The 22,627-nt window shown below is 48.0% G+C and overlaps 1 protein-coding gene across 1 annotated transcript in view; it reads right to left on the bottom strand.

The window, feature by feature from the left end:
- The window catches only part of LOC100092554 (potassium-transporting ATPase alpha chain 2), a 30,621-nt gene extending 8,252 nt beyond the window's left edge, over positions 1-22,369 (bottom strand). Inside the window, 14 exon segments of the mRNA XM_029074425.2 lie at positions 350-525; positions 1,636-1,828; positions 5,182-5,316; positions 5,702-5,811; positions 6,275-6,473; positions 10,117-10,385; positions 10,556-10,673; positions 10,778-10,912; positions 11,352-11,465; positions 12,086-12,277; positions 12,279-12,290; positions 15,123-15,182; positions 21,044-21,205; positions 22,092-22,369. Of these exon segments, the coding sequence (XP_028930258.1) occupies positions 350-525; positions 1,636-1,828; positions 5,182-5,316; positions 5,702-5,811; positions 6,275-6,473; positions 10,117-10,385; positions 10,556-10,673; positions 10,778-10,912; positions 11,352-11,465; positions 12,086-12,277; positions 12,279-12,290; positions 15,123-15,182; positions 21,044-21,205; positions 22,092-22,100 (1,884 nt within the window). The 5' untranslated portion in view covers positions 22,101-22,369.
- Between the last annotated feature and the right edge of the window lie 258 nt (positions 22,370-22,627).

Genomic DNA, 22,627 nt, shown 5'->3' with positions numbered 1-22,627 from the left:
TATTAAGTGCTTGAAAGAGCACAACAGAGATAGGCATGATTCCTGCCCATAAGGAGCTAATAATCTTATAGAAACTGTAGGTCATCTTAAATCTTCTAAATATAGAGGCAAGTGACATGGTAGTGATCTTGGACACTGAAATGGAGTTGTAAGGAATGCAAGGAAGGGGCCTAGTCTTCAAGGCTCCTGGTGATCAGTAAATGGACACAATAATTCTGGCTGAATACCAAAAGAAAACCAAATAGCAACTTCTTTTAGTTTTTGACTGGACGTAAACCCTTCCAGAGAGAAGAGAAAATGACCAAGTGAGGGTGTTTGTTATTCACCTAAACAGGCTAGATTATTCTACCTTGATCCCAGCACTGCGGCACTTGGTGACAGCATCAGGAACAGTGGATCGAGGAGGATCAATCATGGACAGGAGCCCCACAAAGCAGAGATTAGAGGTAGGGAAGTTCATGGTTTCTGTATTGAAGGAGTAGCTGTTCGGAAACTCATCCTCTGGTAGGTACAGATGACAGAAACCTGGAAGAAAGGAGATGTGAGACAAGATCAACAGGAAGAAAAACCAAGGGGAGAAGAGGAAGATTAATTGGCTCCCTTAGGCCATTAAGATGGTCAAGGGCTGAGCAATCTTCTAAATGAGAATAGACCAAAAGATTAGGATTCTTAAGTCTGGAAAGGCCAAGGCTGAGAGTGAACACAGAATTGTTGTTCATCAAATCCCAGTCAGACAAGGGGACATCCACTGAACTATGAAGATGGCCGGTTTTAGAAAGAGAAAGGAAAACACTTCTTCACCCAATGTGTGGTAAAGTATAATTTGATTCAGTACCACAAAAAGCCAAGATGGATTTGGAGATCAAAATCAATTACTAGATGGGAAGTTATAAGTGTTAAGGAAATTAGTAAGCCCCTAATCATGAAAACAGACTTCAAGAAGGGTTACTATCACACTTTTGTTCCAATCATTGTAACCATCATTATCATCATTGACTTAAGCTGTATTGTACAGAACTAGTGCTTGGGAGCATACCATAAAAACATAGTTCCTGCCCTCATGATATAACAATGTCACTATTGAAGACAGGATAGGGGGGCTTGATGAACCATTGTGTAGCCCACAATAGAATCACTGGTTATTTATGCCCCACTAGTGCATTAAGCCTCACAATTCTTTTCCTGAAGTGTGTGGGGCAGAGTGTAGGTGGGAGGTGAAAGGGTGACCTTTAACTTCATGAGTCCTTTAAGTCGTGTTCCCCAGAAGAGGCGCTCAAGTCCTTTCTGGATGATTTTGAACAGTTTAGCTTACCTGAAAACTTTCGAACAATTTCATATTCTCACCAGCTTCTCTATTAAGCTTATCATCATTCTAGGTTAACTAAAGTCCAATTCAGGAAACTAAAAAATTCTAGAATTCTGGGCCTAGGTGTGACTAAGAGATCCATTCCCATGCCTCCAAGCAGAAATTCCAAATTATCCAGATACCTTGAGATCTAATCTATTCGAAGAGCAATCCATAAACCCTTGGTAACCCACCCAGGGGTTTAACAACTCCCACAGACAGGAAGTCTGTGAGACTTCACACTGCAATGGCAACAATCCCTATTCCACTACCATCCAGGTTCAACATACCTAGCACTCTCTCCCCTAGGCCACCCAGTTCCAAGTATGCCATCTGGAAGGTTTCCCTAGTGCCTTCATCCAGTGGCTGCTCCTGTCCATTGATCATGATTGTGCTGCACCTCTCCAGGATCCGCTCAGGAGCCCCTTTCATCACCAGCAGGAGGCGTCTGTCATCCTGGGCTTCAGTCTCATGAATGGAGAGCTGGGTGGAGTAAAAAAGGGCAAGTGAGTGCAGTGGACTATCCTACCTTCACCATCCTTATTGCTAATGGGTTTAGGCCAAGCACCTCCCTGGCAGTAAAAAGAAAACATCCACCATATCCCTCATGAACCACACTCCCTGAACTAGAACATAAGGAAAAAACAGAATCAGTTCCAGACACAGTTCATCTGCCACAGTGGGCATATAGTAAGAGCTAAAAATACTACTATTAATAAATAATGATACAAGTAATAATTAGTATAATAATAAATAAGTGTAAGTACATTTAAGTTTCAAATATGCATAAGTGCTAAGGTTGGCAAAAAATGTAAGTGCTAAGGGCAAGCATTGGATTATACAACTGGGGAAGGTTGGAGCTTAATCAGAGAATAACATAATAATAAATAATATAAATTTTGATGGTATTATTAAGCACTTACTATGTGCCAGCATTGTTCTAAATGCTGGGTAGTACAAGGTTTTCATGGTTGTCCCATGTGAGGTTTAGTCTTAATCCCCATTTACAAGATGAATAAACTGAGGCACAGAGAAGTTAATGACTTGCCCAAAATCACAGAGCTGACAAGTTGGTGGATCTGAGATTAAAACCCATGACCTCTTACTCCCAAGTCCGTGCTTTTCCACTAAGCCACGCTCTTGACTCCTGGAGGACTTGAAGATTAGGAAAGCTAGGTTCAGGTGGGTGTGGAGCAGAGGGCCTGAAAAAGATCAGAGGAAGGAGAGGGCTTAAAGAAAAGATTAGTTTGGGAGGAGAAAACAGTGCCAGTTGGAGATTAGAGCTAATAAATAAGAGGGAGACTGACGGAGGCCTTGAAGCCTATTGCCTGGAATTCTGCTTGACCCAGAGAGGAATGGGCAACCATTGGAGGTTTCTGAAGAGTAAAATGACATGAGCAGAAGGACAATCTAAAAAAAAAAATAGTCAAACAGAGTTAAGCATCAACTGGAAAGAGAAGCACTGAGAATATGGAGTTTAGTGAGGAAGCGTTTCAGCTAAGAAAATCATATTCTAGTCTAGTCAGGAGGTAACTTGAGCTGAATCAGGTGGTGAAGTTTGGATATTCCTTATCTTCTCACCTAAACCCTGTCCTCCCCCGTTTCCCATCACTGTAGACAATACCACTGTCTTCCCTATCTCACAATGCTGTAACCTCATCTCTCTTATTCAACCCACATATTTAATCTCACCAAATATTGTTGGTTCTACTTTCACAATATTGCTAAAATCTACCCTTTTGTCTCCACCCAAAAAGCTACTATGCTAATCAAGTACTTATTCTATCCTGCCTTGATTACTGCATCTGCCTCCTCGCTGACTTCCCTGCCCCCCTGTCTCTCCCCATTCCAATCCAAACTTCACTCTGCTGCACAGATATTTTTTCTAAAAGAGTCAAGTCCTTGTCTCCCCACTCCTCAAGAACCCCAGCAGTTGCCTATCCACCTCTTCATCAAACAGAAATCCTTACCATTGGCTTAAAGCATCAAGCAGAAACACATTACAATGTCTTTAAAGCACTCAATCAACTCGTTCTCCTACCTTACCTCACTGACCTCCTACTTAGCCCATGAATTTCACTCCTCTAGTGCCAGTTCGCTCACTGTGTTCCAATTTTGTCTATTTTACCACAATACCTTTCCCATATCGTCCCAGAAGTCCAGAAGTCCTTCACCTTCCATATATCTAGGCTACCACTCTCCCCAGCTTCAAAGCTTTATTAAGGTCACATCTATCTCCTCCAAAAGGCCTTTCCCAATTAAACTCTTTTCCCCAGTTCCCTCTCCCTTCTGCATCATCTCTGCATTTGGATCTGTGACCACTGGGCATTTGATGTTCACCCCACCCTTAGCCCTACAGCACTTATTCATTCATTCAATAGTATTTATTAAGCGCTTACTATGTGCAGAGCACTGTACTAAGTGCTTGGAATGTACAAATCGGTAACAGATACAGACAGTCCCTGCCCTTTGATGAGCTGACAGTCTAATCGGGGGAGACAGACAGACAAGAACAATGGCAATAAATATAATCAAGGGGAAGAACATCTCATTAAAACAATAGCAAATAAATAGAATCAAGGTGTGTACATCTCATTAACAAAATAATTAGGGGTGATGAAGATATATACAGTTGAGCGGACGAGTACAGTGCTGAGGGGATGGATGGGAGAGGGGAGGAGCAGAGGAAAGGGGGAGAAGAGGGTTAGCTGCAGAGAGGTCGGGGGGTAGAGGGAGCAGAGGGAAAAGGGGAGCTCAGTCTGGGAAGGCCTCTTGGAGGAGGTGAGCTTTAAGTAGGGTTTTGAAGAGGGAAAGAGAATTAGTTTGGCGGAGATGAGGAGGGAGGGCATTCCAGCACTGCGGGAGGACGTGGTCCAGGGGTCGGCGGTGGGATAGGCGAGAACAGGGGACATGAGGAGTGGGGGCAGAGGAGCGTGTGGGGTGGCAGTAGAAAGAGAGAAGGGAGGAAAAGTAGAAGGGCAGGGTGATGGAGAGCCTATTATATATTATCTATTTATATTAATGTTTGTCTCCTCCTCTAAACTGTAAGCTCATTATGGGCAGGGAATGTTACAACAATACAACCCTGCTTTATTATACTCTCCGAAGCACTTAGTACAGTGCTCTGTACACAGTAAGCACTCAATAAATACCACTGATGATGGATAGAGAGGAAAGGGTGGATTGGAAATGCTGTGAAGGAAAAGCCGGTAGGATTTCACAATGGCTGAATGAGAGAGTTGAAAGATAGTAAGGAGCAAAGGATAAACCAAAGTGTGGCTTCTGCAATAGGGAAGCTGATGATGTTGTTGACTAATGGGAAAGTTCAGAGGAAGAGTGGGTTTGGAAGGAAAGATAAAGAGTTTAGGTTTAAGTATCTTGAGCTTGAAGAGCTTATGGGACATCACTATAGAGATGCGCTGTAAGGAAACCTCAGCAGAAGGGCCTCATACAGTGTAGAAGGATTCTGGGACTAGGTGTTATCACCCCACAGTGTGCCCCTCCCAGTACTGTTTCCCACCTCTCAGAGAGCACAAAGTCAGATCAAGAGCACTGGAGCAGTCGAGGTCCAGAACTGTGGGGAGATGAGAAGGGCAGGAAGCAGGGTTTAAGGCCATCTCCTAACTGTCTCCCCAAGACCAAGAACAACAAACCAGGGAAACAAAACCTCCAGTGGGCAGTCTGAAAGGCCAAGACCCTCAGCCTCATTCAGAACCTGTCCAACAAACAGGCTCAGCTTTGACCCATCCAACCTGTGGAGAGTGAGTTCAATATCCACTCCTTCCCGACACCCACCCTGAAACAGATGGAAAACCCAGCCAGGAGCTCAAACATACCTGGAATTTGTTGGTTGAATTAAAAGGGATTTCAGACACTTTGCGGTTTCGCTGTCTTATCCCCATCACATCTCCCAGGATGACTTCAGAGAACTTGAGCAGGGCAGTTTCAGAAGCATCTCCCACCACCACTTTCTGGGAACCAAAGAAAACCCCCATGAATTAGGAACAAGCTTTCTCCACTTCTCCCTGATCCCACTCTACCATGAGCCTTTCATTTGAACTGAGGTACTCAATGGCTTTAAAACAGCAGTGAACCAAACCTCTCTGCATCTGTAGCCAGTGGAATATAGGAGGTGGTTTAATCAGGCAGTTGTAATCAGGATTTAGGACTAGCCTACCTCTTGTTCTAGCCACTACACCACTCTTACTACCATCAATTCTAGAGGGTGATTTCTGCGTCTCTCCCTTTCAATTTCCTGCAGTTTTGTGGGCAAATCAGAGCAAAGTTCAAGCCCAATCTATCATCTTTGAAAATCAAGAGAATCTTCCCCAGTGGTCTTGCTCTGTGAGGACCTACCTTCATGATTGGAATGCTTTCCTGACCCGATCTGAATTCCGCCCGGTTGCACAGGGTGATAATTTTAGATAAGGCAGCCCAGGTCCCAGAACTTTGGTCAAAGACTTGAGCTGGGAGGCAAAATTAATTCAGTCAGTCAACAAGCCCTGACAGTTTATTGCCCACTCACAAGGTCACCTAGCTCAGGCTTCATATTTGAGCTTCATGTTAAAGAATAGACCACCACTACCCTTAAGGAAGCTTACCATCAGATGGGGGAGAGAAGCCATGCTTAAATACCACCCACATAAAAAGATGCAAATAGAGCAGAAAAGACAGAATGACTTTGAAGGAAAGAAATGGGGTCAGATTGTGCTGAAGGCGTGGCGAGTGGGTGAGGTTAATCAAGGAAGGCTATCTGAAGGAGGTCACCATGAACTGTGAGGTAAAGGAGAGGTGACAGGATGAGACAGACAGGGGCTGGGTGTCCCAAAAGAACAAGTCTCAACAGGACTAGCCTGACAACCATTCTATATATGAATTGTCTTCTGATCAGCACATCCATGTCCACTGTGGGGGACACACCAGACTCACCTGTCTGCTCTTCACTGGTATCAGCCAAGTAGATCTGATTGTCAAACCAAAGGTGGGCCACGGTCATCCTATTCTGAGTGAGGGTCCCTGTCTTGTCTGAGCAGATGATGGAGGTGGAACCCAGTGTCTCCACTGCCTCCAGGTTCTTCACCAGGCAGTTCTTCTTGGCCATCTGTTTTGCTGTCAGTGACAAGCTCACCTGGAAACAGGAGGGGAGGGAATCAGACATCTAATTCTAAGAACAACTGCCTCCAGAGCTACAAGACAATTATTTTTCATGAGATTTCATCCTTCTCCATTTTTTTTGTCCTTTTGGCAGTTCTAACTGACCCCATGAATAACTGGGAATACTTCCATGGTCAATCTTTGGGTGTAGTCAACAACAGACCTGGGCCTTTGACAGTCACACTTAACAGAAATCCTGGGTGAGGACATGTAAGGGAGATGTGAGCAGAGTCCTGCCAAAGTGATTGTCCCCAGGATGCACTCCCTGTGCTCTCTTTTTACATAAGAAATCCTTTACATTGCCTTTCAAATGCTCCATTGTCCAAAGTCTCCTGCCTCTCTGTTAAAATCTCCCAACTTCCACAGCTTAAAGGCTACTTGTTATTCAAGCATCTTTTCTACCTTAAGATTGAACTTGTGTGGGACAGGGACTGTGTCCATCTGGGACTGGTGAACTTCTCAGATTTAGGTGGGACTTTAGGTTCAGTTATTCCAACCCCCTGCCTTTTGAGAGACCTGCAGCAGGCAGTAGGGCGAGTCTTCAATTAAAGTGTCTTAAGATAGGAAATCTACCCTTTTTTCTAATGGCATTTTTGCCAGTCACTAAGCACTGGGGTAGGTACAAGATTCATTCATTCATTCATTTATTCATTCATATTTATTGAGCGCTTTGTGCAATGCACTGTACTAAGTGCTTGGAATGCACAATTCGCAAACATAAAGACAATCCCTGCCCAACAACGGACTCACAGTCTAAAAGGGGGAGACAGACCACAAAACAAAACAAATAGGCATCAATACCATTAAAATAGATAAATAGAATCATAGATATATATACATCAGTAATAAAATAGCGTAATAATATATACAAATATACACAAGTGCTGTGGAGAGGGGAAGGGAGTAGAGCAGAGGGAGGGAGTAGGGGAAAGGGGAGGGGAAGGGCAGAAGGAAAGGGAAGGGGACGGTTCCTGGAGGAGGTGAGCTCCCAGTAGGGCTTTGAAAAGGGAGAGAGTTAGTTTGGCAGATGTGAGGAGGGAGGAATTCTAGGTCAGTAGGATTTGGGCCAGGGGTCAATGCGGACAGGCACAGTGAGGATGTTAGCAGCAGAGGAGCGGAGTGTGTGGGCATAGTTGTAGAAGGAGAGAAGGGAGGTGAGGTAGGAGGGGGCAAAGTCATGGAGAGCTTTGAAGCCAAGAGTGAGGAGTTTTTGCTTCATGTGAAGGTTGACAGGCAACCACTGGAGGTTTTTGAGGAGGGGAGTGACATGCCCAGAGCATTTCTGTAGAAAGATAATCCAGGCAACAGTGAAGTATAGACTGAAGCGGGAAGAGACAGAAAGGATGGGAAATCAAAGAGGATGCTGATACAATAATCCAGTCGGGATATTATGAGAGCTTGTACCAATGAGGTAGCAGTTTGGACGGAGAGGAAAGGGAGTATCTTGGTGATGTTGTGAAGGTGAGACTGGCAGGTTTTGGTTATGGATTGGATGTGTGGAGTGAATGAGAGAGCAGAGTCAAGGAAGACACCAAGGTTGTGAGCTTGTGAGATGAGAGGGATGGTAGTGCCATCCACAGTGATGGGAAAGTCAGGAAGAGGATAGGGTTTGGGAGGGAAGATAAGGAGCTCAGTCATGGACATGTTGAGTTATAGGTGGTGGGCAGACATCTAGGTGGGGAAGTCCTGAAGGAGGAGAGATATGAGCTTGGAGAGAGGAGAAAGAACAGGGGAGGAGATGTAGACTTGGATGTTATCTGCGTAGAGATGATAGTTGAAGCTGTGGGAGTGAATGAGTTCACCAAGGCAGTGAGTATGAGAGAACAGAAGGGGACCAAGAACTGACCCAAGAGGAACCCCTGCATTAGAGAATGGGAGGGGGAGGAGGAGCCCACGAAGGAGACCGAGAATGAATGGCCAGGGAGATAAGAAAGAAGCAGGAGAGAAGGGAGTCTGTGAAGCTAAGGTTGGATAATGTGTTGAGGAAAAGGGGATGGTTGACAGTGTCACAGGCAGCTGAGAGGTCAAGGAGGATTAGGATAGAGTAGGAGCAATTGGATTTGGTGAGAAGGAGGTCATTAGTGACCTTTGAGAAGGCAGTTTTGGTGGAGTGGAGGGGACGGAAGCCAGATTGAGGGGGTCCAGGAGAGAGCTGGAGTTGAGGAATTCAAAGCAGCTACTGTAGACGACTTGTTCTAGGAGTTGGAAAGGAAGGGTAGGAGGGAGATATGGCAATAACTGAAGGGGCAGTGGGATAAGAGAGGGTTTTTTTTAGGATGGGAAACATGGGCATGTTTGAAGACAGAGGGAAGAAGACGTTGGAGAGTGAGTGGTTAAGGTGGAAGTTAAGGAGGGAGGGGGGAAGGGGCAATAGTTTTTATAAGATGAGTGGGAATGGGGTCCGAATCACAGGTGGAAGGGTGGCACTTGCGAGGAGGGAGGAGATCTCCTCTGAAGATACTGCTGGAAGGATGGGGAAGTAGAGGAGAGGGTTGGGGGGGGCGGGGGGTGACTTTGGGGAGCACAGACCTGATGGTGTTAATTTTTCCTATTGAGTAGAATCAGGTTGGACATAGTTCCTGTCCCAGTTAAGGTTCACAGTCTTAATCCCCATTTTACAGGTGAGATAACTGAGGCATAGAGAAGTTAAGTGACTTTCCAAAGGCCACACAGCAGACACATGGTAGAGCCAGGATTAGAACCCAAGTAATCTGACTTCCAGGCCCGGGCTTTTTCTACTAGGCTATGTTGTGTTTCTACAGGAGTACATTCCCAAATCTCCCAGTTCCAATTATGGGAATCAAAGATTACAAAGTAAGTCATACTAGGTCAGATGAATGGTTCATCCAGCTGGAGGCTCTCTCTCCAAACACATGGAGGAACATTGTGATAGTTGCCGTCCTAGGCATCTATCCTCATGGTTAGAAGTGAACTCTCTGACACCTGAATATACTCTTTGGAACCTCTAACCTTCCCTCAAAAAAATACTGGGGACCTTTCATCCATACTGGGGACTTCTCAGAAGTCCCTTTTGAACCTCTTTTCAGTCTGCACAAGATCCTAGGAACAACTGATTTTCCTTGGCTTGGTACATCAGGAAAGAAGACTGTAAGCCTTGTGTGGACAGGACTGTGTCCAACCTTATTATCCTCTATCTACCCCCTCACTTAATATAGGGCTTAACACATACTAAGTACTTAACAAGTATGAATATTATGAATATTATTATTATTATTGTTATTCTGCAGCTTTGTTCGGTGTTCAACACCTCCATCTGATAGTGGTGATGAAAGGAGCCAACAAGACTGAAGAGTTCAAGATCGTGGCTCAGTGGAAAGAGCCTGGGCTTTGGAGTCAGAGCTCATGAGTTCGAATCCCAGCTCTGCCACCTGTCAGCTGTGTGACTGTGGGCAAGTCACTTAACTTCTCTGTGCCTCAGTTACCTCATCTGTAAAATGAGGATGAAGACTGTGAGCCCCACGTGGGACAACCTGATTCCCCTGTATCTACCCCAGCGCTTAGAACAGTGCTCTGCACATAGTAAGCGCTTAACAAATACCAACATTATTATTAGTTCAAGATCAGACAGAACTAGACCAATGATTCCTGGGACTTACGGTGACAGTGGCTAGGAGGCCTTCAGGCACATTGGCCACAATAATACCAATGAGGAAGATGATGGACTCCAGGACTCGGTACTTCATGGACACAGCAATGATGAAGAAGAGGATGCCAATGGAGATAGCCAGTCCTGCCACAATGTGGACAAAGTGTTCAATCTCAATGGCGATAGGGGTCTTTTCATTCCCCACTCCTAAGGCCAGTGAAGCAATCCGCCCAATGATGGTTCGGTCGCCTGTGTTGATGACGATACCCGTGGCAGTGCCTGTATGAGAACAAGAAGGGACATCCAACTCTAAGAAGGGCAGACCTTGGTCCCTGTAGAGGGAAGTACTGAACAAAAGGCACTTTTAATAAAGACTGAGAGATACTGTATTAGGATTTAAATTCATATTCCATTTTACTGGAGCACCTTCTCTGGACAGCTGGACTTACCTTCCAGGCAAGTGGTGGAGTAAAATCCAATGTTCTTTGTCTCCAGGGGGTTTTCATGAGTGAACTCAGAGGAGCGTGACTGAGGCTCTGATTCTCCTGTGAGAGATGAGTTATCTACCTGAAGAGATGATATTAGGAAGTAGACAGGATTAATCACCTGTTCCATGTTGCCACCACCAGGTTTCAGCATTTGACTGGGAGTTGGGAGAGGATTGTTTTTACCTTGCACCCCTGAGTAGCAACCAGTCGGATATCAGCAGGAATCCGATCTCCTCCTTTTATCTCCACTACATCCCCTACCACCAGCTGGTCTGCAGGAACCTCCTTTTTGTCTCCTTCTCGGATGACAAGAGCTTTCTAGGAAGCCAAATGGGAAAGAAAATTTTAAGCCATGCATTCTCCTCCCTTAGAACTCCAACCCTGGCCAACTGTAAGGAGTCAGCAACTATTATAGTGATAAGGGTATTGAAAGATGCAACAACCGATTAACTTCTCATTTCTCCACCCCATTCTCCCTACATCCTGTGTCACTGTGTGCCTGTAACTCTTCAGCACATTGACACCCACCCCTCACCCAACCCCACAGTACCTATGTGCATATCCTTATACTATGCCGCCTCCCCATCTGTAATTTATTTTAATGTTTGTCTCCCCATATAGGCTATAAGCTCCTTGAGGGCAGTGGTCATGTCTACCAACTCTGTTGTACTTCACTCTCTGAAGCTCTTAGTAACAGAGATCTGCACACAGTATCACTGATTGACTGACTGGTAGTAGAGGCAGTGCCATCACTCACCTGGGGAATCATTTTACTGAAACTGGCCATGATGTTAGTGCTCTTAGCTTCTTGGTAATAAGCAAAGATCCCAGTGAGGATGACGACCAAGGCGAGAACCACACCCAGGTAGAGCTGAGAGATCAAGGAATCAGGTGAGAATAGCAAATATTGCTTCAACAACAATATTAGCCATCCTTATCTAGAATGGGGTGGGACAATCCTCATGAACTAAAGAGTCATAAACCAAAAAACATAATAGATCCACAGATCAAAAAAACTCCTTTAGCAGGGTAAGCAGTGGAGGAGGAGGACAATGAGCAATGGTGGGGGCAAACGACAGGTGAGGAAGAGGCCGGGAGTTGGGTCAAGTGTCATCCCTTACCAGCCAAAGTCCACATGGGAGGGGTCCTGTTGTGCCCTCAAGAGGGCTTGGGAGCAGTGGCAAACTGCAAACCCATTTCGGCATGGAATAACAAAGTTAACATGCATAAGCAAGGGAAGAAGAGCCATGTTTGGCCTGCAAGCTGCACCGTGGCCACCTCTGAAAGATAGGGAAAAGCAGAAATTGTGCCCACATTTTAAAGATTGGGTGATAGATGCTCAAAGAGGTCATGGGACTTGTCCAAGGTCAAGATCCAGGACTTGGAACTGGAGTTTCTCTTTTGGCCTATTCAATACCTGGTTCTCCTTTATGCCCTACCATATGGTGCCATGATGACCCTGCCTCTAGAGGGTACCAATGCCATACATACGTTGTCCAGGGAGGTGGAATGGTCCTCGGCATACTGAATCCCAAATGCAATCCAGCAGAGGATGGCCCCGACCCAGAGCAGTGTTGAGAATCCCCCCACCATCTGCTTGAGGAATTTGATGATTTCTGGAGTTTCTTTAGGGGGGGTGAGGGCATTGGGGCCATCGCAGGCCAGGACCTCTGCTGCTTTTTCCATTGGTGAGACCCTGCCGGGATGGAGCAATGTGAAAAAGGGACAGAAGAGAACATAAATAAGGGACACCTAACTAGATTTATGACTTAAAGCCATCTCCTGGAGATTTCACCCCTTAAAGGCTAGGGTAATCTATTAGATTGGAAACTCCTTGAGGGCAGGGATCATGTCTTCTTACTCCATTTAGGTTACCCAAGTATTTAGCATGGTGCTTTGTATGTGGTGTAAGTTCAATTTGGGCACTTGATTGATTGACTGAGAGAAAGAAAATAATATATTTCACTTTCCTAGAGATGTCTCCAAGTCTTGAGGCAGTAGTGAGGTATTTGGGGGTCTTTTCCAGAACACCTACACAGCCTAAGGTTGTTACTAGTCCATGAAACAGTATGTCCTAGGGGAAAGAGCATGGGCCTGAGAATTCGAGGACCTGGGTTCTAATTCTGACAGAGGGACTCTGGGCAAGTTGAATAATTTCTTTGTGCCTCAGTTCCCTCATCTGAAAAATGAGGATTCAATAGCCATTTTCCCTCCTACTTAGACTGTTAGCCTCATGTGGGACCTGACTATCAGCTCCTCACTGTTGGCTTCAAAGCAATCCATCACCTTGCCCCCTCCTACCTCACCTCACTTCTCTCCTTCTACAGCTCAGTCCACAAACTCCACTCCTCTGCTGCTAATCTGCTCACTGTGCCTCGTTCTCACCTGTCCCGCTGTCGACCCCTGGCCCATGTCCTACCTGTGGCCTCAAATGCCCTCCCTCCTCACATCCGCCAAACTAGCTCTCTTCCCCTCTCGAAGTCCTACTGAGAGCTCATCTCCTCCAGGAGGCTTTCCCAAACTGAGCCCCCCTTTTACTCTGCTCCTCCTCCCCTCCCCATCACCCCAACTGCCTGCTGCTCTACCCCCTTCTCTGCCCCACAGTACTTGTGTATATTTGTACACATTTATTAGTCTATTTTATTAATGATGTGTATAAATCTATAATTCTATTTATCTATTTTGATGCTATTGATGCCTGTCTACTTGTTTTATTTTGTTGTCTGTCTCCCCCTTCTAGACTGTGAGCCTGTTGTTGAGTAGGGATTGTCTCTATCTGTTGCCAAATTGTACTTTCCAAGCACTCAGTACAGTGCTCTGCACAAAGTAAGCACTCAATAAATATGATGAATGAATGAATGTACTTATCCCAGGGCTTAGTTCGGTGCTTAGCACATTGTAAGCACTTAGCAAATATTATTATTATTATTGTTATTATTATTATTAAGACCTGCATGTTCCCTGACCCAGCCAGTAGGGGCAGCTGCAAAGATTGGGTCAAACAATATCATTATGCAGGTTTGGTCAGGTGTGAGCCAGGTCAGCAGGGGCCATGTTGAATGAAATAGCAGTGAACCCCTGCACCCCATCCCTGCTACCACTTCTCCCCAGCCATGTTGTCCAAGGACAGCCATGGCTGGGACCATGCTACGGCCTATCCTGAGACTCCCCCTGACCTTCTTCCTTTTTCCCCTCCTTGTGACCCTCCAGTCTGCACCTCTCCCATTCATTTTTTAGCTCAGGGAATCTGGACTACCACTTTGCTCTAAGGGGAGGAAGGCAAGGTGGGCAGGGTCTGCAACTCCACAACCTCCTGCTTGCACAAGAGCAACTGCCCTGATCTGGAGATTTGAGACCTATGCAGGTGATGTAAGTAGCATCTGTACCCCCAACACCCCCCAGTAAAATAGTTCTTAACCAGTAAAGTTGCAGGTGGCCCAAGTACAGATACTAAATATATTGCCTGCCCTGGCTGCTAATTGAAGGTCACTCACCCTTAGGCAAACACTAGCTCCTTTTTACCAAATGGGAATTCATCAGCCACTAGTGATTGGTCCAGCATTATCATCAGTTCCCTCATCTGTAAAACGGGGATTAAGAGTGTGAGTGAGCTCCATGGGGGACAGGGACTGTGGCCAACCTGATTAACTTGTACCTACCCCAGTGCTTAGAACAGTGCTTGGCACACTGTAAGCACTTAACAAGTCCCATAATTATTATTATCCCCCATCACAACCAGATCTGTGCTTCCTGCTGCAGTCTACCAGGATCAAGATTAACTCTGCCACATGTTCAAAGTCAGATTTATAGACAAGACAACACTGCTTCTCTGCTAGGATTGAGGTCAAAAACTGGCCTTTCCCCCAGTTAGACCACTAACTTCCTACAATGGAGAAACTTGGGAAGCAGTGATAGGGACTGTTTAACTCAGGAAACCAGCAGTGCCACCACTGAATATTGCTTTGGCAGCCCTACATCAGACTTTGTGCATTTCCCCAGAAATCAATTCCCACAAATGGGAGCTTCCCACCCCCCATTCTCAGAGATCCTCACTGATACACCTCAAAGGTCACCACAAAGGAATAGGCTTCCTAGATGTCACTGACCATCTCTTAAGATTGCTGCCCTGTGAGTCTACCTTCCCAATCCCTGATGCCCTTCCAGTCAAAGAAAAGGAAATCAAGCCAAATCAGTCACAACTCCAGACTTGCCCCCGGTCTATCCCCAGGAATGTGGTAGCCTGACTATCACCTAGGCAAGAGGGAGAAGTGATTCTCACTTCAACTTTGTTTGTGGCTCAGTAAGGCATTGAACTCTTCAAACATCACAAAAGCAATTGCATGTAGTTCAAGGGTTGCTTGGCTTCCACTCCCAGGCGATTTCTGTTTCTTATCCTCCCCACATCTCTTTCCCCACCTTCTGAATGCACATAAAGACAGTTCAGGCCCATTGATCAAGAGCAGTTTTACAGAGAGAGCGTGACAGAATGGGGGGTGCTTGTTAAGTCCACAATCTCCCCTTGACTTACTCTGGTGATGTTTGTACTGTACTTTTCTTCCAATTCTTTAGTGCTGAGTTTGTGGTCATTCTGAAACCCAAAGGAAAGAACAAGGTAATTCATTCATTCATTCATTCAATAGTATTTATTGAGCGCTTACTATGTGCAGAGCACTGTTACTAAGCACTTGGGATGAACAAGTCGGCAACAGATAGAGACAGTCCCTGCCGTTTGACAGGCTTACAGTCTAATCGGGGGAGATGGACAGACAAGAACAATGGCAATAAATAGAGTCAAGGGGAAGAACATCTTGTAAAAACAATGGCAACTAAATAGAATCAAGGCGATGTACAATTCATTAACAAAATAAATAGGGTAATGGAAATATATACAGTTGAGCGGACGAGTACAGTGCTGTGGGGATGGGAAGGGAGAGGGGGAGGAGCAGAGGGAAAAGGGGAAAAAGAGGGTTTAGCTGCGGAGAGGTGAAGGGGGGGTGGCAGAGGGAGTAGAGGGAGAAAAGGAGCTCAGTCTGGGAAGGCCTCTTGGAGGAGGTGAGTTTTAAGTAGCGTTTTGAAGAGGGGAAGAGAATCAGTTTGGCGGAGGTGAGGAGGGAGGGCGTTCCAGGACCGCAGGAGGACGTGGCCCAGGGGTCGACGGCGGGATGGGCGAGACCGAGAGATGGTGAGGAGGTGGGCGGCAGAAGAGCGGAGCGTGCGGGGTGGGCGGTAGAAAGAGAGAAGGGAGGAGAGGTAGGAAGGGGCAAGGTGATGTAGAGCCTCGAAGCCTAGAGTGAGGAGTTTTTGTTTGGAGCGGAGGTTGATAGGCAACCACTGGAGTTGTTTAAGAAGGGGAGTGACATGCCCAGATCGTTTCTGCAGGAAGATGAGCCGGGCAGCGGAGTGAATAATAGACTGGAGAGGGGCGAGAGAGGAGGAAGGGAGGTCAGAGAGAAGGCTGACACAGTAGTCTAGCCGGGATATAACAAGAGCCTGTAGCAGTAAGGTAGCCATTTGGGTGGAGAGGAAAGGGCGGATCTTGGCGATATTGTAGAGATGAAACCAGCAGGTCTTGGTAACGGATAGGATGTGTGGGGTGAACGAGAGAGACGAGTCAAGGATGACACCGAGATTGTGGGCCTGAGAGACGGGAAGGATGGTCGTGCCATCCACGGTGATAGGGAAGTCTGGGAGAGGACTGGGTTTGGGAGGGAAGATGAGGAGCTCAGTCTTGCTCATGTTGAGTTTTAGGTGGCGGGCCGACATCCAGGTGGAGACATCCTGGAGGCAGGAGGAGATGCGAGCCTGAAGGGAGGGGGAGAGGACAGGGGCGGAGATGTAGATCTGTGTGTCATCTGCGTAGAGATGGTAGTCAAAGCCGTGAGAGCGAATGAGTTCACCGAGGGAATGAGTGTAAATGGAGAACAGAAGAGGGCCAAGAACTGACCCTTGAGGAACTCCAACAGTTAAAGGATGGGAGGGGGAGGAGGCTCCAGCAAAGGAGACCGAGAATGACCGGCCAGAGAGGTAAGAGGAGAACCAGAAGAGGACAGAGTCCGTGAAGCCAAGGTGAGATAAGGTATGGAGGAGGAGGGGATGGTCGACAGTGTCAAAGGCAGCAGAGAGGTCAAAGAGGATTAGAATGGAGTAGGAGCCATTGGATCTGGCAAGAAGGAGGTCATGGGTGACTTTAGAGAGAGCAGTCTCGGTAGAGTGGAGGGGACAGAAGCCAGATTGGAGTGGGTCTAGGAGAGAATGGGAGTTAAGGAATTCTAAGCATCGATTGTAGACGACTCGTTCTAGGATTTTGGAAAGGAAGGATAGTAGGGAGATAGGGCGATAACTGGAGGGGGAAGTGGGGTCAAGAGCGGGTTTTTTTAGGATGGGGGAGACGTGGGCATGTTTGAAGGCAGAGGGGAAGGAGCCATTGGAGATTGAGTGGTTAAAAATAGAAGTCAAGGAAGGGAGGAGGGCAGGGGCGATGGTTTTAATAAGGTGAGAGGGAATGGGGTCCGAGGCGCAGGTGGAGGGGGTGGCACTTGCGAGGAGGGAGGAGATCTCCTCTGAGGATACTGCAGGGAAGGAGAAAGTAGGGGAGAGGGTTGGTGGGGGGGAGGGGAGAGGCGGAGGGGTGACTTTGGGGAGCTCAGACCTGATTGTGTTGATTTTCGTGAGGAAATAGGTGGCCAGATCATTGGGGGTGAGAGATGGGGGAGGGGGAGGAACAGGGGGCCTAAGGAGAGAGTTAAAGGTCCGGAACAATCGGCGGGGGTGACGGGCATGGGTATCGATGAGGGAGGAGAAGAAGTTTTGCCTGGCGGAGGAGAGGGCAGAGTTAAGGCAGGAAAGGATAAATTTGAAGTGTGTGAGGTCGGCTTGGTGCTTGGACTTTCGCCAGCAGCGCTCAGCAGCTCGAGCATAGGAGCGTAGGAGGCAGACAGAGGAGGTGATCCAGGGCTGTGGGTTAGTGGAGCGAGAGCGGCGGAGGGAAAGGGGGGCAAGAGAGTCGAGATGAGTAGAGAGAGTGGAGTTGAGAGCGGAGACCTGATCATCGAGAGTGGGAAGAGAGGACAGGGCGGCAAGGTGAGGAGAGATGCTATTGGAAAGACGGATGGGATTGAGAGAACGGAGGTCTCTGTGGGGCAGTAGCGAAGATTTGCAGGGGGAGGGAGTGTGAGAGATGAGGCAGGTGAGAAGGTTATGGTCAGAGAGAGGGATTTCAGAGTCGGTGAGGGAGGAGATAGTGCAGCGGTAGGAGATGACGAGATCGAGGGTGTGACCGAGTCGGTGAGTGGGCACGGTATGGTGGAGGAGGAGGTCGGCAGAGTCGAGGAGGGATAGCAGGCGGGCGGCAGAGGAGTCATCGGGTACATCCATATGGATGTTGAAGTCTCTGAGGATCAGAGTGGGCAGAGAGAAGGAGAGAAGGAAGGTGAGAAAGGGGTCAAGATGGTTGAAGAAGTCGGAGGTGGGACCGGGAGGGCGGTAGATGACAGCGACAAGTAACTGGAGGGGGTGGTAGAGGCGAATGATATGGGCTTCGAAGGAGGGGAAGGAGAGGGAGGGGGGAGGAGGAATAGTGTGGAAGCGGCAACGGGGCGAGAGGAGGAAGCCGACGCCTCCTCCCTTACCGGTGAGTCTGGGGGAGTGGGAGAAGGAGAGGCCTCCGCCGGAGAGAGCGGTGGCGGAGACCGTGTCTTCGGGAGAGAGCCACGTTTCCGAAAGGGCGAGGAGGAGGAGAGAGCGGGAGAGGAAAAGGTCATGGACGAAAGGTAGCTTACCTGTAATAGAGCGGGGGTTCCAGAGGCCACACTTGAAAGTAGCTGTGGGTGCAAGGGGGGGAGGGGGTGAAGGGCGGGGGGAGGGGAGGGTTCGGATGGGAAGGAGGTGGCGGGGCCCTGGACGGGGAGAGGGGGATGAGGGGTAGCGGTGGGACAAGAGGACTGGGATGGGGCGTGGGTGGGGAAGAGAGAAGGGGGGAGGGGGTGAGGAGGGGGTTTGGTGGGGGGAAGAGTAGGGGGAGGGGGAAGAGGGGTAGCGCTGGTAAAGTGGGGTTCTAGGGCAGGGGAGGGGAGGGGGGGAGGAGACAGAGGAGAGAGCGGGAAAGAACTGAGCGAGAGAGGGGAAGGGGAAGGGGAGGATAGGAAGGGGCCGGGGGGGGGGCAGGAGGGACATGGTGAGGCCAGAGAGGTGGGTGACAGCACTGACAACAATAAACAGTAATAAATGAAATCGGTAATATAGCAACATAATACAGTATGATACAATACAGTAGTGCTAATATAGCAACATGATACAGTATGATACAATATAGTCATGTTAATAAAAGGGCGATAACCAGGGTCGGGGTAGACTCGATTAAGGGGCGACCTGATCAAACTCAAAGTCTGACGACAATAAACAATAACAAGCAAAATCGCTAATATAGCAACATGGTACAGTAAGACACACTACAATAGTGTTAATAAGCAGGCGATGACCAGGGTCGGGGGACGAGCCGACCCTACCGGATCAGACTCAAAGTCAAGCGGCCAGCGGCCGAGAGAGTCCCAGAGCTCATGACCAAATGTCCCTGTGGCGGCGGGGGGCCCTGAGGTTGTCCGGGGTGGGTGGCGGCCGTAGGCGGCAGCTAAGGTAAGGTAACATGGTGGGAACAATGACATTGTCGACCGGGGCGGGGGCAGGGGAGATGTATCACCTCAAGGGGGAAGAGGGAGTGATGCCTTCCCAAAATGGCCGCCTCAGGCAGGTAAGTTCAGTGGATCCCAGATCAAGAGTAGCAGGCAAGAGACCTGGTCAAGCTAGACCCATCCCTTCATGCCCAGAACCCTGCTTGGGCCACAGCCAGGAGTGGATACTGGGAAGCAGCAAGGCCTAGTGCCCTGTCTCTTTACTCTTTATTTTACTCCCTTTACTCCCTTTTCTCCCTTTACTCTTGCCAGACTTGAGTGACAAACCATGGCCTAGCAAAAACAGCACAGCCTGGGAGTCAGAAGACTTGGCTCTGTGTCTACTTTGTGACCTTGGGCAAATCATTTAACTTCTCTGTGCCTTGGCTTCCTCATCTACAAAGTGGGAATTCAGTGCCTGCTCTCCTTCCTACTTAGATTGTGAGCCCCATGAAAGACAGGAACTATCTATGCCCTGATTATCTACCCCAGTACTTGGCTCAAAGTAAAAGCGTAATAAAGAGCACTGTTATTATTATGCTGGAAGATCAACCCCCTAAGATGATACTACTGACTACGAAAACTTTTTCCCTCCTTAAACTGGGAGGCTAGTTAGGTCACTGGCTTTCGGGTGATGTCTGTCTAGCACTGACTAGCACTGTCCAGAATTCCATGTTAGCTGGCCTCTCACCCCTATCATTACCTGTCTTAAATGCTCTCATACTTTCTCCTATTCATAATTGATTTAAATGTCTGTCCCCTGAACTAGAGTATAAATTCCTTGAGGACATGGACCATGTATACTAATTCTATAATATTCTCTAGATGGTTCAGCAAACAATAGACATTTGATAAATGTTACTGATTGATTTATTGTTCCAATCCTAGGGTTCAAGCATCTGCCCTCCAATATCTCCCAAAATGGAGACTTCCAAGAAAATCAAACACAAAGGGAAAGTCCACTGTGTTCTAAAATCCCTATATTAGAAGCTCACTTTCCAATATATTTTAAACACCTAAGGAGCCCTTGAGAGATTCGGGGGCAATGGGGAGACATCTTTTCCTGAGCTTGGGATTCATCTTTTGATCTCCTTTTCTTTCATCATTAGTGGGCTAAAAACTTTGGAATTGCTTCTTAAATTCAATCTAGCTAAAACACGAGAGAAATCTGACAGCAGATGACCAAGATGCAAGATGCAATGATTCAAGAAGGGCCCACCCAAAAAGGGGGATGGGGATTGGGGAAAGGAAGAACCAAACCAAACAGCAGCAAGAGAAATTCAGTTAGAAGAAGCACTTCTCAACTGCCATACATAGGGAGAGGGCCCAACAGAATATGATAGAATCTCTATCCCAGGAGATCTTTACAAAAATAGAGAGCCATCTATCCTGATTGGTTTATGTCTTTGCCTAGAGCCTGAAGAATAGAACAGATGACCTCTAGAGGTCTAGTTATTGGGCTTCAAGAGCCATACACCTTTGTGTGTCTATATAGCTGCTAAACTCATGGGTCTATTTGACACATGGTGAAATCAGTAACTCAATCTAGTACAGGGCCGCTGGGCAAAGATTTTTATCTCCCTAATTTTAACATGGAACAAATTTTTCAGATGCATTTTCAAAGCCCTAAAATTGAGTCTTCTTTTATAAGAAGCAGGTTAAAGAGACAGAGCCAGAGAAGAAAGAGACTGTGGACTGAAGCAGGGAGAGAGAGAGAGCAAGAGAGTCAGTGGAGCAAAAACCAGTGGGAAGATTGCTCCAAGCCCTATCCAAGGCAACTGACCAGAACAAGCTCTTTTTTCAAGTCTTCTTTCTGAGAGTCCTTCTTCTTGCGCCTGAACGGATTCTTCTTCAGGTCCCTGTACTTTTCCTCAGCAACCCCCTCGACAGTCTTCTCGATATCCTTTGTCCCATGGATCTCCACGGAGTAAACTTCAGACCTCTTCTAGAACAGAAGCCAAGGTTTGGAGTAGATTCAGTATTAACTGCTGGGTTGAGAGCAAGCGAGAGTAGTGGGGTGGAGGGGCAATTAGGGACGGTGCATAAGTGTGAACCGGTGTCTGCCCTCGGGGAATTGGCAACCACTGGGAGAGACCAGATAGGTAAACAATAAATGCTAGATCAAGATATTGACTGACTGCTCTCTCTCCCTCTCTCTCTCTCCCCACCGTCCCTCCTTTCAATCCCCAAGTCTCTAGGGCTGTCCTGTATAACTTCCCTGTGCCTCAGTTACCTCATCTGTAAAATGGGGAGTAAGACTGTGAGCCTCACGTGGGACAATATGATTACCCTGTATCCACCCCAGCGCTTAGAACAGTGCTCTGCACCTAATAAGCGCTTAACAAATACCAACATTATTATTATTATTATCCTTCCCCGAGGGAAGGGTGCATCCTTGGCGGGGTGGGGGTGGGGAGGGGGGGAGGGGGGCGGTGCACAAGGACCCCAGCTTTGCAGGACCTCGAAGCGCAGACTCCATTCCCCGGGTCCCGCGGGAGGCTCGCCCCCGGCCCCTGCTCTGGACTCCGTAGTCCCCGAACAGCTCCTCTGGGGTCCATCTCCCCCAGCTCTAGGCGCCAGGGGCAGAGGAATCGGGATTTGGTTGCTCGGATCGAGAAGACATCCCTGCCGCTCTGGGGCAGCCCCAGTCTCGTCCTCCGCCCTGCCTTTCCAGACTTCCCCTCCCCACGTCCTCCCCACCATCGCTCCCCTCCCCTCCGTACCTCTCCGCTCATCTCCGCCCTCTTCCTCTCCCCTTCCCTTCTCCCACCTCCCTCCCCTTCGCCCTCTGCCGCTTCCCTTCTCCCCGAGTTGGGGGAGGCACCACCCACCTTGCCCATGAGTGCCCGCTGCTAGGGTCCCGGCTCGGGCTGAAAGTTGAGGTTCGTCGGGGCGCAGGGGAGCAGCAAGGATCCCTAGAGCACGAGCCCCAAGCCAAGGGACCCAGGAGACCGGGGATGGAGCCGCCGGCGTCCTAGGCTGAAGAGGAATGACAGGACACGAGACAGCCCAGCGGCAAATCCAGGGTTAGTTGGAGCGTTCCCCCGGCACAGACATCCTCCAGTCCTGACAGGTACAGTTTTCCGCTCCCCTGCAGGGGAAGGCGGCCCGGCTCCCGGTCTTTTAAGTCAACAACTGGGCCCCTCCTCCCCTCCCCGTCCCGGCCCAGCCCGGCCAGCCTATTTGTCCGGACTGTGGAAAAATACCACAGGCACGTGGGACCCCAGTCGGGCAGTGTCATAGGTCCCAGAATCCACTCTGAACGGCCTCCTCCGCGCTCACCTGAAAGAAAAGGGGCTTCCTTTCTCCACCAGTTCTCTAAAACCGCCCTCCCCTTAAAATGAGTGCATACCAAAAAGCCAACCTA

This window comes from Ornithorhynchus anatinus, chromosome 11, assembly GCF_004115215.2.
Source record: "Ornithorhynchus anatinus isolate Pmale09 chromosome 11, mOrnAna1.pri.v4, whole genome shotgun sequence".
Lineage (NCBI taxonomy): Eukaryota > Metazoa > Chordata > Mammalia > Monotremata > Ornithorhynchidae > Ornithorhynchus > Ornithorhynchus anatinus.
Note: the sequence above shows the minus strand (reverse complement) of the source record. Positions and strands in the feature narration are given on the sequence as shown.